Source organism: Microtus ochrogaster, chromosome 22 (assembly GCF_000317375.1).
Source record: "Microtus ochrogaster isolate Prairie Vole_2 chromosome 22, MicOch1.0, whole genome shotgun sequence".
Taxonomy (NCBI): Eukaryota; Metazoa; Chordata; class Mammalia; order Rodentia; family Cricetidae; genus Microtus; species Microtus ochrogaster.
This window is the reverse complement of record NC_022023.1, coordinates 11,235,968-11,254,414: the sequence shown is the minus strand read 5'-3', so window position 1 is coordinate 11,254,414 and position 18,447 is coordinate 11,235,968. Positions and strand designations below refer to the sequence as shown.

The 18,447-nt window shown below is 44.6% G+C and overlaps 1 protein-coding gene across 4 annotated transcripts in view; it reads left to right on the top strand.

The window, feature by feature from the left end:
• Sec11a (SEC11 homolog A, signal peptidase complex subunit) overlaps window positions 1-18,447 on the top strand; it is a 47,720-nt gene that overhangs the window by 26,485 nt on the left and 2,788 nt on the right. The window contains exons 4-7 of one of the 4 annotated variants that reach the window (XM_013350199.2): window positions 2,753-2,872; window positions 3,656-3,707; window positions 11,867-11,924; window positions 12,198-12,707. In XM_013350199.2, coding sequence (XP_013205653.1) covers window positions 2,753-2,872; window positions 3,656-3,707; window positions 11,867-11,908 — 214 coding nt within the window. In that variant the 3' untranslated portion in view covers window positions 11,909-11,924; window positions 12,198-12,707. Of the gene's footprint in view, window positions 1-2,752; window positions 2,873-3,655; window positions 3,708-11,866; window positions 11,925-12,197; window positions 12,708-18,447 lie in introns of those variants that run through there. The other 3 variants (XM_005357654.3, XM_013350198.2, XM_026784337.1) reach the window with 3 other exon arrangements.

The following is an 18,447-nucleotide window of genomic DNA, read 5'->3' as shown; positions in this document are numbered from 1 at the left end:
ACATGTAACTCAGTTGCTAGACTAAAGCCCTGGATTAGCTCCCCAGTGCTGCACTACAAAACCCAGGCCTTGGCATGCATGTCTGTAATCCCAGCACTTGGGAGGCAGGGACAGACAAGTTCAGGGTCATTGTTGGCTTGCATAGCAAGGTGAAGGCTAGCCTGGGCTAATAATAAAACATTATAGAGAGTAGGGAACCCTTTAACCTTTACTTTCCATCCAATTTTATGAATATCTGAAAGTTTGGCTTACATTTGGAAAACTGAATAGTTATTAATTCATCTGTTTCTCTGAAGATTTTTCCAGGGGTTTTTCACGTTCTTTTTTAATTCCATGCAGGCTCCACCACATCTGGCTGGAGCATATCGGTTTCTTTGTTTGTTTTTTAAGTTTTTTGAGACAGGGTTTCTCTGTGTAGCCCTGGCTGCCCTAGAACTTGCTGTGTAGAGCAGGCTGATCTTGAATTCACAGAGAACCACCTGCCTCTGCATCCCCTAGTGCTGGGGTTGAAGGCGTGTGCCACCGCCTGGCTGGAACATACCTTAAATCTTAATAGGTGTGTTGAGGGGTAGTTACCAGGGCAGAGTATTTGTTCTGCCACTAAGTAGATGATGGGTTATGTGCTTTTTCAGGAAACAGTAGTGAGCTGATCCCAGGCCGGCAGGAGAAAGCCTGCGTGTCGTTTCCTGACAAGCAGGTCCTTGGGAATAGCCCAGCCTTCCTCCCTTCTGGCGCTTTTCTGTCTTAACCGACTCTTCCTCCCTGTGCTCTTGACTGTCCTCTTTAATCCCCTGTGGTGTGGTATCTCCGACATTCTTTCACTTACCAAATTGTCAGCTACGGTTAATTTTCTCTGTATGTGTTTGCATTGTTTCTGGCTGGAACCTCATTTTGAGTGTGGCATTTGCACTTGACTGTCCTGGGTGTTTGCAACACCTCCCGGTTTTCACCTGTGGTCTTAGCATCTTGGGAGTCAGTTCCTGAGTGGATATTAGTCAGCAGAAACCTGAAGCTAAGTCTCTTTTCTATAGACTGTGATTGTTAAAGACACTTGTATTAGTTTTAGTCAGGTCTTTCGTAACTGTAAACATTATGAAAATTACAAAGCTGGGCGATGGTGGCGCACACCTTTAATCCCAGAACTCGGGAGGCAGAGGCAGGCGGATTTCTGTGAGTTTGAGACCAGCCTGGTCTACAGAGCTAGTTCCAGGACAGGAACTACAGAGAAACCCTGTCTCGAAAAAAAACAAAAACAAAAAAAAATTACTAGAAGTTGGGCCAGAGAGATGGCTCAGTGATGAACAGCACTTGTCGCTCCCGCAGAGGACCCTGTTGCATTCCACCACCCACATGGCAGGCAGCTCACACGGCCTGTAACCCTAGGTCCCAGGGGATCCAATACTGTCTTCTCTCCTCTTCAGGCGCCAGGCGCATCCATGGTGTGCATGTGTGCACGTGTGCAGTCAAACACTAATACATAGAAAATAAATCTAAAAGCAATTTTAAAAAAAATTACAGGAAGTCTTAACATTCTTTAGTAGTATTAAATTCCTAGACCTCCCCCATCTCTCCCCCTCCCCTTTCTTCCTGTTTTGGTTTTTTGAGATAGGGCTTCATGTAGCCCAGGCTGTCTTCTTTCGTTTTCCTGCCTTTACCTCCCGAGCATTGGGATTACAGGCATATGCTGCCATGCTCCATTTATTTGGTGCGGGGATCGAAATCAAAGCCTAGTATATGCTAGGCCAGCACTCACCAAGCTACGTCACCAGTCCCAAGGTAACCATTCTTTGATTAGGCAAGATAGTGAGGGATTTTGCACTTTTTTTTCTTTTGGTTTTGGTCTTATGGTTCTCTGTGCAGCCCTGGCTGTCAGTCTGGAACTAGCTCTGTAGACCCAGACTGGTCTCAAACTCACACAGATCTGCCTGCCTCCTGCCTCTGAAGTGCTGGGATCAAAGGTGTGCACCACTACCTCCCGGCTGTCATTATGACTTTTGTAAAACCATTTGATTGAACTTAAATCAATTAAGGTCCTCGGCCGCAGATGGTTGATGTGGCTTTAACTTGGGATTTTTTTAATTGCTTTTTTTGTTTTTTAATTACATTTATTTATTTGGAGGGCACTACCAGGTACATATGGAGGCGAGAGGACGGCCTGGGGAAGTTGTTTCTTTCCTTGTACTGTGGTTTCTGGGGACCAGCTTGGTGGCAAATGCCGTATCTGCTGAGTCGTCAAACTGGCTGCACCGTATAGACTCTGCTCCACCTAGAGCTTCCTTCACCTAGAGCCTTTGTTCCATGTGAAAATGTCCATGTTAGTTACAGGAATTCTGCTGTTTGTTAGTTTTCCATGGTCTTTACTTAGACAGTTATAGCCTGAGGGATAATTTAGTATGTGCCTTTGATTTTTATGTTTGTAGAAAATTGGTTGTGCATAGCATATTTTAATATAAGATGAAGTTTATTATATATGCTGGTTTATCTGTTCAAGTAGTAAAATTTGTATGATCTAGTGTCATTTCATGTTTTTCTACAGCCGTGTTCATAATGCTCACCTAAGTATTTCAGCTCCTTAATGTTAGACTACTCACGTAATCTTTCTCTAGCTAAGCGGTCCAGCCGTAAGCACTCCTCAGCCAGTTAGCGACTCGCCGTTAGGCATGATGATTACCCGCAGCTCCTTGGGAAGAACAGATTCTCTGCATTAAGGCCGTGATGGTTTTTGGTGACTTGTGTTTCCCTTACTCTGAAGGCAAAACGGGCATATCAAGTTCCTAACCAAAGGAGATAATAATGCCGTTGACGACCGAGGCCTCTATAAACAAGGACAACACTGGCTAGAGAAGAAAGACGTTGTAGGAAGAGCGAGAGGGTGAGTACCCAGGGGAAATGTCTTTAAATGTGGTCTTACTGTGCACAACTGAACGCATAGCAGTTGGCCCTGCTTCCACCAAGTCACCTTTTGTCCTTTAAAAAATACACATCTTAGCCGGGCGGTGGTGGCGCACGCCTTTAATCCCAGCACTTGGGAGGCAGAGGCAGGCGGATCTCTGTGAGTTCGAGACCAGCCTGGTCTACAAGAGCTAGTTCCAGGACAGGCTCCAAAGCCACAGAGAAACCCTGTCTCGAAAAACAAAAACAAAACAAAACAAAACAAAACAAAAAAAATACACATCTTAAAATGCACCTAAGCCTTACGTTGTACTTATTCCTGAGCAGGGGAATGGGTACAGATAAGAGGGTAGAATGCTAGGGATGAGATTGTAAGCTGGACATCACGATTACAGATGTTAGCCAGGGGTGATGGTACACACCTGTAATCCCAGCTCCTGGGAAGTAGAGGCAAAAGGATTAAGAGTTCAAGACTAGACTCACTAAAAAACTTGGAGGCTAACATGGGCTACATGAGACTGTGTCTCTAAAAGCAAATCAGTTATTCAGTTCATCCCAGGAATATTGATGTCAATAGTTGACCAGGTTATTGGGTCCAGTATTATTAATGCTGCTTTAAGCATTAACTTAAGTTAATAGAGATTTATTGGGACAGTTTAAATTGTTCATCTAAATTAATTTTATTGTGTTAATTTATTATATACTGTTTTATTTCTAGTCTTGAAGTTGATGAGGTCAAATGAAATTTTTAAATTATGTTAAGCCTGTTTATTTCAGATATTATCAGGAGAACAGATCAGTGGAGGACAGGACTTGTAAGTTACGGGTATAAAGAAGTATGGAATTACTACTTTAATATATTAATAGTATTAACGATAACTCACCTTCATTAGAGCTTGCTATATAGCAGATACTCATTGTATGTGCCTTATGAGTATTGCTTCATTTTAACCTCCAGACGACCCTAACTCTCCATTCTGCAGATGAGGAAACTCATAGTCATGTTACGTGTCTAAGATCACGCTGCTGCTGGTGGGATTAAGCAGTGGAGGCTCCAGAGCCCACTCTGAGCCCTCACAGCAGAATTGCTGGTACGGTGTCCCTCAAATGGATGGGTGCTGGTTCTTTCTAGGTGCTTCAAAGCGTTCTTACTGTTGTCGGAGCGTTGTCCTCACTAAAATAAGTCAGCTGTGCAGCAGCACCTCCCGGTGACACAGCTGTGCAGGAGGGGTGCTGAGTGGATGAGAGATATGAAGGAATCCAGATCAGACAAGTACCGTTGTGTTGTGTTGTGTCTGCATGTGTGGACGTGCATGTGGGCGTGCGTGCTTGCATGCGTGAATATTCAACCTCAGGAGAACTTTTTTTTTTTTTAATGAGACTGGGTTTCTTTGTATAACAGCACTATCTGTCCTGTAACTTGCTTCTTAGACCAGGCTGGCCTCGAATTTACAGAGATCCGCCTGCCTCTGCCTCCCGAGTGCTGGCATTAAAGGTTTGTGCCACCACCTCCTCCCGGCCCAGCCAGTGCTCCTAACTGCTCATTAGTGTGTTTACAAATTTGCCATCATTTTCAGAGTTAGCACCTCATTCTCGGCGTAGCTCATACAGCTACTGGGTGTCCTCCTTAGAATTGGCCCCTGGCTTATGTCTCCCTCTTTTTTTTTTTTTTTTTTTTTTTTTTTTTTTTTTTTTTTTTTTTTTTTTGTTTTTCGAGTCAGGGTTTCTCTGTAGCTTTGGAGACTATCGTAGAACTCCCTCTGTAGACCAGGCTGGCCTCGAACTCACAGAGATCCGCCTGCCTCTGCCTCCCAATTGCTGGGATTTTAAGGCGTGCGCCACCACCGCCTGGCTTTTTTTGGATTTTTTGAGACAGGGTTTCTCCATAGTTTTTGGTTCCTGTCCTGGAATTAGCTCTTGTAGACCAGGCTGGCCTTGAACTCACAGAGATCCGCCTGCCTCTGCGGGGAGGCTTACGTCCACCCAGCGTGGCTTTTGTCTTGATGTTCATTTGTTTCGTGGACACTGTCAGAGCGAGCATCTTGCTGTTAGATATATCCAGTGGTTCTACCCAGTCTTCCCACTTATAAAACTGAGCTACTGGATAAAGCATATGCACACTCTAAAGCTTTTTGACAAATTTTGCTGAACTGTTTTATGTATGCTTCTTCTCTTTAGCTGGGAGGTGGTGGCGCACGCCTATAATCCCAGCATTTGAGAGGCAGAGGCAGGCTGATCTCCAGGTTCAAGGCCAGCCTGGTCTGCGCAGTGAGTTCCAGCACAGCCAGAGCTATACAGAAAAACCCTGTTACAGGGAAAGAAGAAAAAAAAAAAAGAGTGTCCCTTTATGTGTGTTTGGTTCTTACTGTCACAACTGTGTCTGCCTCTTCTGTCCCTTCATTGGCTAAGGATGTCTCATTGTCTAGGTTAGAGTAGTTAGGTTTTCCTTCTCTCAAGTATCATGTCTTTCTGAAGAATTTTTTAAATTCCAAACTATATAAAGTTTAAAATAAAATCTTAAGTTTAACAATATAAGCCCTTCAATGGTTTAATAAAAAATTAATAATCTGAATTAGGTAACGTTTCTATGAACTATGAAACACCTGGGACATGAACAGCTGGCAGACAGGCTTCACTGTACAAACTCACTTTCCATTGATTACCCACCCCCCAGCTTGACACGTGTTGACGTGAGTAGCTCTCCTTGGTAGAAATTATATTTATAAAGCACGAAGCTGGAATTTCAGAGTGTGGCTGGACCTTACTCTTGGGGGCAGAGCATTTCTGCAGGCAAGCCTGTGACTATGCTACAAATATCTTTAGAAACAGCTAAGGTTCTGAACCAAAATGGTTTTTAACAATGTTACTGAAATAGAATTCACATATCTTGAGAGATAAGGTTCTCTATTTTAAGGGGTATAATTCACAAATTCCAGCTTCATACTTTATGAATATGATTTCTACCAAGTTTGTGCAGCCATCACCATCACTACTACCTCATCCCAGGACATTTCTCTCCACCTCAGGTAACCCTCCACGCTCACCAGCGTTCATGCCTCATCCCCTTCCTCCTGCCGCTGCTGACAGTCGCTAACCTACTGTCTAGGGGTTGGCCTGTTTGGGGTCTTTCTCGTAAACAGAATCATAGTTGTATCTTCTGTGTTTGGCTTCTTTCACCTCTCCTAATTTTCAAGGTTAGTTCATCTTCTAGAATAAAAACTTCAGAAATGAAAATACTATTGTACCAACTAAATATTTAATAGAGATGACTCTGAGAACCAGAAAGTTAAAAACAATCTAAGAGGACCAGTTAGTCCCTGGAAGAGAGCAATGGGAGGAAAAGAAGAGAGACGGCAGAATAGAGATGTGATGGTGAGGAAGGAATGAAACCAAGGAAAGGGAAACTAGCCTAGTGACGGTCAGCATCCAGACAAGGCCATCCCAACAGAAGAGGAAGTAAAGTGCCCAGACAAAATGTCTGCTCTTGAAGTTTGCCACAGCCTTTGATGGTAGAACGGAGATGCTGATTACCCTGACTGGCGTAGTGCGTACTGTATACATGTATTACAATATATTAAGTGGTATCCCATAAAATGTATGTAAATGACATGTAAAGAAAAAAATAAAGCTTGTGTCTAGGTACAGTGGCACATATGTCACATGTATAACCCTAGCTACCTGGGAGCTGGGACAGGGTCCTCTAGAGGTAGAAGGTGTTTACAGCAGCACAGTGAAGCCCTGTTCTGACAATTAAAAATATAGGGCTGAATAGTTGACTCGGTGGTTAAGAACACTGGTTATTGTTTCAAAGGACCCAGGTTCAGTTCCCAACACCCACATGGAGGCTCACCACCTCCTTGGGCACCAGGCACACTTGCACATGCATGCAAAACACTCATACATAAAATAATAAACTAATAAAAACAAGTCTAAAAAGTTATTTAAATAAAAAATTTAAAATATAAGAAATGAGTTTGAGGGCTGGAGAGATGGCTCAGAGGTTAAGAGCACTGACTACCCTTCCAAAGTTCTGAGTTCCCAGCAACCACATGGTGGCTCACAACCATCTGTAATGAGATCTGGTACCCTCTTCTGGCCTGCAGGCATACATGGGGCTGAACACTGTGTACATAATAAATAAATAAATCTTTAAAAACAAAAAAAGATATGAGTTTGATGTGAGCTTTCTCTTGACTAAAACCAACAATTACAATTTATATATTCTTTGTGAATATACATTTTTAAATACACTTTTTGTCAGCTAGGCTTCACAGTTGTATGCATGTCTTAACAGGATTAAAAGTTCATGGCCAGCTTGAGCTACATGAAATCTTGCCTCAGAAAAACTTACTTTTTATTTATTTCAAGCAGGTCGTTTCAAAAACCAGCTACTCTGGGATCATCATATAGCATTTTATTAATTTGGCTTCTGAGGTACAGACCCCTTATTTGTTTGTTTGTTCATTTATTTATTTTTTTTAAATATTTATTTATTATGTATACAATATTCTGTCTGTGTGTATGTCTGCAGGCCAGAAGAGGGCACCAGACCTCATTACAGATGGTTGTGAGCCACCATGTGGTTGCTGGGAATTGAACAATGCTCTTAACCACTGAGCCATCTCTCCAGCCCCCCTCATTTATTTATTTTTATTCATTCATTTATTTGATGGTTTCATTGTATAACCCTGGATGATATGGAACTCACTTTGTAGACCAGGCTGGCCTTGAACTCCCAGAGATTACCACTTTCTGCCTCTCTGCTGGGATTAAGGGCATCCACCAAACCCAGATTTTTTTTATTAATATTTATTTTTGTAAATGTGTATGTGGTTATTTCACAACTCCAATGTGGAGGTCAGAGGACAGCCTGGGGAAGTTGATTCTTCTACTGTGTGTGTCCCAGGGTTCCAGCTCATATTGTCGGTCTTTGTGGCAGGCGCTTTATCCACTGAGCCATCTCTCCAGCCCCATGGTTTTTGTTTGTTTGTTTGTTTGTTTGTTTGTTTGAGACAGGGTGTCATATGGAGATCTGACTGTCTTGGAACTCACTATATAGACCAAGCTGGCCTCAGACTTAAAGCAGTCCACCTCCCTGTGTCTCCAAAGTTCTGGAATTATGTTCATCTCAACAGACGAGAATAAGACAACTACTACAGCTTCTGAGCAATATTTGAAGCAACGTTCATTGAGTACTGGCCTGGACAGTGGACACTGGCTACGTCCATACCTAGGATGCCCAGAGGATGACACCAAATTATGTTAGTCAGAGGCTTATAAAGGCAAGCACCACAGGCTACTTACGACCCTTCTGCCTGTGTGTGATCAGCACATCCTATACAGTTGTTTACAGAAGCGAAAACACACGACTTGTTTTCTTACGTTAGCAACAGCTCCTAGCATTCCAGGAAGCTGTCTGTCTTTCGGCAAATGTGGATTACAGTTGAGGCATTTTTATATTATAGATCTCTTAAGAACAATAATTTAAACTTAAAACGTAACTTTAGCTATCATATTTATTACTCCCAACTTGCCCCAAACTTCATATATATATAGATCTACTCTTCATTTGTGTAGCACTTTTTCCTTATTGTTTGATCTTTAAGCTGATATGTTAATTTTCTTTTAGTGTTTTAGTTTTTTAGAGGTTTATTTATTTATTATGTATACAGTGTTCTGCCTGCATGTGTGCCTGCTGCAGGCCAGAAGAAGGCACCAGATCTCATTACAGATGGCTGTGAGCCACCATGTGGTTGCTGGGAATTGAACTTAGGACTTCTTGAAGAGCCTGTCTGTGCTCTTAGCCTCTGAGCCGTATCTCCAGCTCCCTTCTTTTATTTTTTTTAAATAGATTTTTAAATGTGGTTGGTATGTCCATACCACATGTGTGTTTGGTGCCAGAGGAGGTCAGAAGAGGAACCATAGTTACAGACAGTTGTCAGCAACCATGAAAGTGCTGGGAATCAGACCTAGTCCTCTGGATGAGCCTATGCTCTTAAGTCCTGAGCCATCTTTCTAGCCTTTACTTTCTCTTTAAATACCGGTTGGTAGTGCTGTCTCTTTAGCAGTCCTTTTGAAGTCAGTGTCTACTCTGTGCTCTGACTGTATACATATATTGAAGTACATTGAGAGGTATTCCATAAAAGTGCTCAAGTCTTAAATGTAAACAAAAAATAAAATCCACATGTAGGTACAGCCAGTGCAGCCTCAGCCTCCCACAGAGCTGAGGTTACTGGCATGGTGCCACAGCTGCCTGAACAGCACTCTTGGTCATGTGAACCGTACACCATGCTCCACCGTCCAGACAATAACTTGGCATGAGCTGGGGTTGGAGGTGGTGTGTGAGTGGCATCTGTTTACTCGTCTACAATCCCATTCTGCTTACTAGCAGCTCTGTTTTAACATCTGAGTGGGGTGGGGGGAAGTACTGCAGATTTTGATTTTTTTTTTTTTTTTTGGTTTTTCGAGACAGGGTTTCTCTGTGGCTTTGGAGCCTGTCCTGGAACTAGCTCTGTAGACCAGGCTGGCCTCGAACTCACAGAGATCCACCTGCCTCTACCTCCCGAGTGCTGGGATTAAAGGCGTGCGCCACCACCGCCCGGCCAGATTTTGATTTAAAACAACTAATGAAGTCCTTCCCAGAGCTTAGCAGTATTTTGTAGGTGTCTCTTTTCAGCTCTTGGGGAACCCACATGTTGACATGGATCCTCTGTGGTCCTCATGCTTGTCACCATGTCCCTGTGTCATGCACCGTATATCAGCCTAAACTTTGCACTTGAGTGTGCTAGAGCATCATTTGAAGACTCAGCAAGTCTGGGACCATGCGAGAGCGTATGTGGTGATGCTGTGTGCTTGACGCCGGGTTTCATGTAGCCCGGGCTGGCCTTAAGCTGTCTGCTGTATGAGCTCTCTCCCTCTCTGACACTGGGATTACAGGTGAGCACAAGCACCCCTGCTTTCAGGGCTTCGTACCTGTGTGCTAGGCCCTGCTCAGCTGCAGCCCAAAGTGATTCTAACAAGGAAGGTTCAGCTGCGAAAAACCAGTATATGGAAAGGGAGTCTGGGAAGGGGGCAGGCAGGGAGGAGAACGGTTTAGGTTTTAATTAAGAGAATAGGATAAGATAGGAAGCGAGGAGAGTTCTGGATAGGAAGTGAAGGACACTATAAAGACAGTGTTGAGGTTTGCCTGTGACCTTGATGGTGGAGGTGTTGAGTGAGAGGTGATTTCTGTTTCTGTGGCCTTTGCCATGGCAGGAGGTTCACTTTACAAAGTGAAGTGGACTGTGGTGAGCGCAGGGTCCACTCTTCTCTGTGATAAATGCTGGTTTGCCACACACAGTGTGTCCAGTCTACTCTGGACCCATCAGGGAAGGAGAAAATGGAAGAAGTTGAATGTTTCTAAATAGAAACACCATCTTTTCTCTCATATCAGTGATACCGGGTCATTTTCTTGTTCTGTCCTGAATTATTATCATCATCGTCATCATCATCATCATTATTATTATTGAGTTGTTTTATTTTGTTTTTAAGATAGAGTGTCGCTAGGTAGCCCTGATTAACTTGAAACTTAATATGTAGACCAGGCTATTCTTGAACTTGAGATCCACCTGCCTCTGCCTCCCAAGAGCTGGGATTAAATACATGTACACTATGCCCAGCCCCTGCTTTGTATTCTTACAATGTTAAATTGCCTTGCATAGAGAGAAAATTCTGGAGAAAATGAAATTTCTCAAGAAAATGAAAAGAAAAACCTCAGATATTCAAACATTCCATCAGGCAGTATTGGCCCAAAGACTTGGTTCAGCAATAGTGAGTGTCTGGCCTAGCTGAGCCCTGGGCTTGATCTCCAGCATGGTGAAACTGTGCACGTGTGCATGTGAGCGTGCGTGTCCTTGTGCGAACTTGTATGTGTTTACTGGAAGGGTTGGATGTACAAGGCAGTATGGCTCTATGTTGGCCTTGCGGTTGCGGGGGATCAAGATTTCTGCTCTCATAGAGTCTGAAGGGGAGGCGGGTACCATATAATTGGGATACAACAAATTAGTTAAAATTGTGAGGAAAAGCCTCAATGGCAGTGTATCAAGTGCTAAACTATCTTCACCAGGTGGTTTTGTCTAGTTTGAGGGGATGAAGAAAAAGAAGGCTAGTGAAGACACAGGGCTGGGGAGATGGCTCAGATCCCCAGAGCTTGGTCACCTGTCTATGATTCCGTTTGGGAAAGAAATGAAAGAACAGGTACAGCAGTCTAGAGGTGGGTGTAGAAACAGGCTTGTGGGTGATCGAGACCAGAGAGGAAGCGTTTCAAGAGCAAGTTTGTGGTCATCAAAATAAAATGCTACAGAGGTGCACAGGAAGACGGAGGCTAAGAGCAGTCTGCTGTGTGTGCCTACAGACATGGCTCTATAGATGTTTCAGAGCTAGACAGAGTGGCACATGGCCTCGTTCTAGCATTTTAGGAGACTCAGGCAGGTGGAAGTAAGCTCAGGTCCAGCCTGGGCCACATTTCAAGATCCTGTCTGAAAAATACAATCAGGATTGAGAGGGCAAAACCAGACTGCAGTTACACAGGCCGGTGGTGAAGCCTTGAACTCCTAAAAAGGCTCCTCTGTGTGCTGACTGCTGTGCTTGAAATACCCTGTCGGGCTCTGCCTTATCTCTCCATCATGACTGACAGCTCCCCAAAGGCTCGGAGGCCACACCCAGCCCCTAGTCATTAGAGATACCAACTGTGCCACACACAAACCATACAGCTTGGGTGCGTGATCATGTTTCCTCATCTATAAAATGGTAATAATCCTAACTTCCTGTAACAGGCTGATGGAAGGAGCAAATATAATATATGCAAGTGGACTTTGTACTGAAAATTAGCACTCTGTAGAGGGTGCTGGTAATTAGTAGCCAGTACAGGTCAGCAGCTGCTTTGTTAGGGCATTTTTATGTGATGATAAGTTGTTTGTTTGCTTGTTTGTTCTAGATTTGTTCCTTATATTGGAATTGTGACAATCCTCATGAATGACTATCCTAAATTTAAGGTGAGATTGCCCTACCGTGTGTGTGATTTAAAATGCAGTGCTCTTGGGTCTCGGGTACAGCTCAGCAGCACATGTCCTGAGCATGGGTGAGGAGGCCCCAAATTCAGTTCCCTCCCCCACAGTAGCTTTCATTTAATGTTGGAAACTGTTCAAAGGATTACAGTTAAAGCATGCAGGCATGATTAGATAGTTGAGTCACAGAAGAGTTAATTAACACTGAAGACTTAAGAGCTGTTAAAGTTCCCCTGACCGTGCTCCTGTTTCATTTTCTAGTATGCAGTACTGTTTCTGCTGGGTTTATTTGTGCTGGTCCATCGTGAGTAAGAAGTCGGCCGTGCTGTTCCTGGAAGATGCTGTGCTTTTTGTTACTGGATGTTTGGAGTAGATCCTGGTCTGTGATTGGCGGATATTCGGAGGATACACATGTTGGCGCTTCTTGGTAGCACTGGTTTGCATTAGTTTCTGTTTCCACACCCGAGGATGTGTGGGCGGGTGCACGTGCACCGTGGAGTGCACGCGAGGGGACTTTCAATCACAGGATTTCACTCTTCACACTTTTGTACACCAGTGAATTTTTATATTAAAGGTTGAGCCAAAGCCCCCAGTGTTTGTATTCTGAAGCCAAGCTTCACTTCAAAGTGCCTACAGAGTTCTGTGGATGAAAACACAGCTCTGCGCGAGCTCATAGTCGTCCTTCCTTGGAGCAGGAGGGCACATACTGAGGTGGTCAGAAGTCTTCACTTTTCAAAATTTTAAATAAAAGACTTTGCACATTGAACCCCTTTCCCGGAATTGTGTTTGTTGGGAAAGCTTCTGAAATGTGCCTTCCTTGGCCGGTTATTAGTGCCCATTATGTTTACACAGGCTTGGATGTGGCTGAGCATGGAGATTACATGCTTGTTATCCCAGAACCTGGACTATCTCAGCACCAGAAACTGGAAGATCAACTCTAGGTTATCCTCAATTCCACTGTGAGTTCAAGGCAACCCGGGCTGTTGAGATCTGTCTCAAGAAGCTAGAAAGGAGACAAGGCTCTCGTATGAACTGTCCTTCAGCTAAGGTTGGCCAAATACTAGCAAATGAGCTTTTGTTTAGGTTTGTTTTTGTTTCTGTGAAGCCAGTGTAGCCATTGACGTTCATAGGAAATCTCTTAGTCATACAATTGATTCTTCACTGGGGTGTGACTCAGAGGTGTACAGTCCCAGGTGCTGTGATTGAGAGCTTCACTTGACTGTGGAAACACCTGACCCTTGTCCCCTGGAGGCCCTGGCAGCACAGGAGACCAGCATTGTACCCGCTGCAATTCTGATTTCCTAATTTCCTAAACCCATTCTTTTAAGTGACTGGCTCTGCGTTCTCTCTATGCAGGCTTAAGGAGATAGTTTAAAGTTGTGACTAAAACCCAACTGTGTTTTCTTTTCATTTTGAAGCCACCCGGGAAACAGAATGTAGGGTAAGCCAATATGCACTAGTCCCAAATCTTCTAATTCTGTCTGGCTTGTTTAATGTGGAATCTCAGAGCAAGCAAGTTTTCGGTTGGGCACGTGGTCAGGCTCTGTTTACTCAGCTGAGGTGACAGCCTGTGCTGTATTGCTAATGGAGTAGACAAGCTTCCAGAGCCTTCCCCATGGAGAACGCTGCCATCCGAAACCCATTAACTAGGCCTACCCTTCAGACTTTGCATATGGATGCTTAATGCTTAACTCTTAACAGATAGCTTTTTCAACCTGCGGGGCTTCCGTTTCCTCACGATCTCTGAGGGTGCTCATGCTCAGAGCTCCAGCTGCCTCTCCAGCCTGGCAGAATATCGCTTAATTTCTTCCTCGCTCGTCGTCTGTGGTCCTGCTCAGGGCCCTGCCTCCTTTGCCTCCTCTACAGATGCTCTTGTCATTAACAGAGACTAAATTTCTCTTTAAAAGTGGCCAGACCATTTAAAAAACATTTGAATCACTCTATTAGCCAATTTTTATATTGTTGAAAGCTAGAACATAAGACTTAAAACTAAGAGTTCTGGGGGGGGCGGGGGTAGAGAAAAGGGGCTCAGCAGTCAGGAGCACTGGCTGCTCTTACAGAGGACCTGGTTCTGTTCTCAGCTTTCTCATGGCTGCTCACAACCACTATATCTCGGGCTCCAGGGAAATCTGATGCCCTCTTCTGTCCTCTGTGGACACTGCAGGCATATGATATTCATCCATATATTCAGACAGAATACACAAAAAAACAAAGGTTGGAAAGATGGTTCGTTGGTTAAGAGCACACACTGCTCCTGTAGAGGACGTGAGTTCAGTTCCTAGCACCCACATGAGGCAGCTCACAGCCACCTGTAAGTCCAGTTTCAGGGGCTCCAGTACTGCCTTCTGTATTCCACAAGCACCCACATACATACATATATACATATATAAATACATCTTGCAGAAAATAACTCTTTAAAACTAAAAATATGTACATGTATTTTGAGCTCTTTGTAAATATAAGAAATTAAAAAATTCTTTAAAAGGGGGTTGGATACAGTCTGCTCATTGGGGTAATGAGTACTTGCTGCTTTTGTAGAGGACCTGGGTTTTTAGCACCCATGTGGCATCTACAACTTCCTGTAACTTCAACTCCAGAGGATCCCACACCTTCTGGCCTCCTTGGCTACCTGCACTCATGTGCATATACACAAGTTAAAAAAAATCTTTAAAAAAGGAAACTAAGAAATGAGCCAGGCATGTCTGCACACACCAAATCACACAAGAGGCTGAGGCAGGAGGACCATTTGAGCCCATGATTGGAAACCGCCTGGGCTTCATAGTGAGTTCCAGCTCACCAAATACAAGAGACTTCACTATTAACTGCTAATTGAATGGAACTTCTCAGTTCTTTGGCATTTGGCAGGATTAAGGGGAAGTGTGGAGAACTCAGCCCCTGGAAGGAATTGGAGAAGGGGTGAGAACCAGTAAAACTTTAAGTTGGAATTTGATACTAGGATGATCTTTTGGCTCTCACAGCTGCCGCTAATGAACCTTGCGTCTTTTCCTCAGCTCCAGCCCTACAACCCTGACTTGATCTGTCCATCTCTGAACCCAAGCTCCTTAGGGAGTCCATCAAACTGCTCAGCCAATTCTGGCATGTTCAGGGAGGAGCTAGGTGTTGTATTTTCCTGTGCATCTCATTGCCAAGCCCCATATCTCCGTGTCATGATTCACTTGCATTAGCATTTACTGCTTCCTGTTGCTTGAGCCCCAGTCGAGGTGTCCATGCCTGTTCCCGCCCTCTGCCTTGTGTTCCCCTGCCTCACTGACCCAGTCTGTGCGCACAGTGGCTACTGACTTTGGTGTGCCTATTGTTTTCAGCCATCCTCTGTCCTTGCTGCACGTGAGGCTCGGGCTTTGAATGCAGCTGAGACTGAGGGAGCCTCCCCATGCCGTACTCCCTGGCGTTTTCACTACACTGCCTCCTCTCATCTGTGCGTGTCTGAGTCTCACCATCTTTAGACATAATTGTCCCTCTGGGCAGCTTCACAGGGCTTTGGATTTGGGGTATAGCCTCAGGATGCCTGGCGGGCTGTGAGCTCGTCTGGTGCAGGGGCCTCATTTTATAGACCCTGCCTTCTGCTTCCCCAGTAGCATGAAGCAGCGTTTATTAAATGTTGAGTATAATCATGCTCTGGAAGCAGAGCATAGGATCTCAGATCAGTGTTGTTGTTGAGCAGAGCGCATGAATCATTAAGTGGTTTGTACTTTCCTGTTATTTACTAAGTACGTTCTCTCTTGGCCTTGCCAAATTTGAATCTGAAAACTTCCTCTCGCCATGGTTCCATTTAAGCAGCACGTACCCTTTCCAGATTATTTTTTTTTTAATGTTAATTCTGCTTTCTTGTTTCTTTATGCCTGTCGACTCTCCCTGTGTCCTCTTTATTGGTGGGACTGTTGGCATTTGTCACTTTACCTGGGGAGTCATAGGCTTCCGAGAGCCTTGGCTTTCTTGATGGCTTGTGTACTTTCCTAGGGAGTTACACAGAGGCTGTCTAGCACAGTGCTTTGGTACTTGCTTCAGTGTTTTATTAAGTCCAACTAGCTGCTCATAATGTGGCGGGGGTGGGGTGGGGCCGACACTATTCAGAATCTGCAGTCACCCTCCTTACGACAGTGCTGGCACTGTTGAGCTTGAGATGATGATCCAGCGCACTGGCTGGTGACATGACTCCCTCTCTGAGTCTCGGCTTCCACCCGTGCCTTCATCACTGTTCTCTGTCGCTAGAACAACACCGGTGGCTGTGAGGAGCTAAACAACAGATATGACCCCTTTCCACACAGAGTAAATTTGGATACAGAAAGAACATTGTTTAATCCAGGAATGAGATTGGGACTGAAAAGAGCAGGGCTTACTGTTGGGACCATTTGGAGTCCTGGCCTCCAGCTGCTCTTCCCCACTAGAGATCTTTACTTTCCTTCTGATTTGAGTTACTAAAGGCTGTGTCAAAGTTGTTTACCAGCTCTGCTTCACCAGCACGAGTTGCCTTGGCCTTGAGGATCAGAGGATAAGGTTTTCACCTGTTGGCCCACCTGACTGTATTGGGTATATAAGCCTCCATGGTGCTGTTGAATAAAGGGCTTCTTACCAGTGACTAGAGGTCTCTGTCTGTCTGTCTCTGTGTGTTTCAACCTCCAGCCCCTTGCCCGAAGCTCACGAACTGTACTGTAGTGCATAGAGCGCAGACAGGCGGTGTGCACTGAGGCTTACCACACATTGCGAAGACACTCCTTCCAGGAGTCATTGTAAGCCCTCCCCAGACGCCAGTCTGTGTCCACATAGGACTTGCCAGGGAGACATGCCACCTTCGCTTCTGCTGGTTACCATGTGGGGTACAGCTGAGAATTCTCTCACTATTCAGCAGGTGCTTGTTAACCTCTGTGGTGCCAGATTTTCAGCTAGGTCCTGGCTACGAAGCAAGCAAGGCCCTTTTGGAACTGACCTTAGTGGGCGGGACATGTACTGACCCACTTCCCACATAGGATCCTACAGCCATCCCAGGAAGGCGCCGGGAGTGCCCAGTGCTTCCTGCTCAGACTGCCAGTGCCCTGTCCATGTCCCGCTCTGCACTGTCACCGTGCCGCTGGCTTTCTCTGTGTTCCTCTCCCCACTAGAGTGAGAGTTGATTCCTTTAGACACTGAGACAGGTGTGGTTTGGGATTCCTTGGGTATCCCCAGTGCCTGTTACAGTACTGTGCTTCTTTTTAAATTGATTTATGTACTTGCCTTGTGTGTACAGGTAAATCTAGTACTGTGTTATAAAATAGAAGCCACAGAAGTTAGAGTTGTCGTAATTGATGGAGAGGAGACAGATAAAACCAGATTTTAAATCGGTTGCCTTACATAAAACCTAAGGTAGCGAAAGATTCTGTTGTCTGCTGGAGGGACTCCGTATCTTTCAACTCCTGGTTTCATAGTCCGTAGTACAGAGCAGGAAGCCGCCCTTACTGTGCTGGACAGATTGGACATGAAGGGAAGGAAAAGAAAGGTTACAGTAGTTCTCAGGACTGAGACCCTCAGGCTGCCCTGTGTGTCACATAGCAGTCCCTGTCCAGAGTCGCCCAGCAGCTGTCCTGAGGCTGCTTCCAGAGGTTTCTCAGTGTAGCTAGAATCGTCCTGGCACAGGGGAGGTGGAGGCAGCTGTGTCAGGAATTAAAGGCCCAGCCTTAGCTACTCGAGACCCAGTCTCAAAACACAAACCAGAAAAGCCACCTCATCTTCCTATGATAACCTTCTGTAAGCTTCTAAAACCCACAGCCTCTTTAGAACTAGAAATCTGGTATTGTGGTTATTCTCACGCCCCTGGCTCTCCTCAGTCAACAATATTTTAGCTTGCTGCCTTGATTTTCCTTAAGCTTGTATGATAAAAACAGCGCCCTTTTCTCATCGACAGGTAAAGCTCGCTATTGAATCTGTCTGAGATGTGTCTGGCATGCTTCTGCCCACTCTCAATTTAGAGCCACTTCCCTAGGATCGTCACTTTAATTTCCCATCTATTTGGATTGGTAAACCAGGCCCCAGCGTTAATACAGGAGTCTAGCTAGAAAAATTTATATTCGGAACTCAATGTCAGACAAGTAAATAAATTAGCTGGCACCCAGTTTTGATCAGAGCTTTTAGACATACAACTTACTTAAGCCCCAAACAGAATGCTGCTGGAGAGTTCTTTGTTGGAGAAGGAAGGCTGCTTGTTGTTCCTGTGGCCGGCTAGCTTAGACCTGAAATAATCACACAGAAACTGTATTATTTAAATCGCTGCTTGGTCCATTAGCTCTAGCTTCTTATTGGCTAACTCTTACATATTAATTTAACCCATTTCTATTAATCTGTGTATTGTCACGTGGCTGTGGCTTACTGGTAAAATTCCAACCGGCATCTGTCTCCAGCAGCTCCATGGCTTCTCTCTGACTCCGCCCTTCTTTCTCCCAGCATACAGCCTAGCTTTCCCTGCCTAGTTCTGTTCTTCCCTGCCATAGGCTCAAAGCAGTTCATTTTTTTTTTTTTGGTT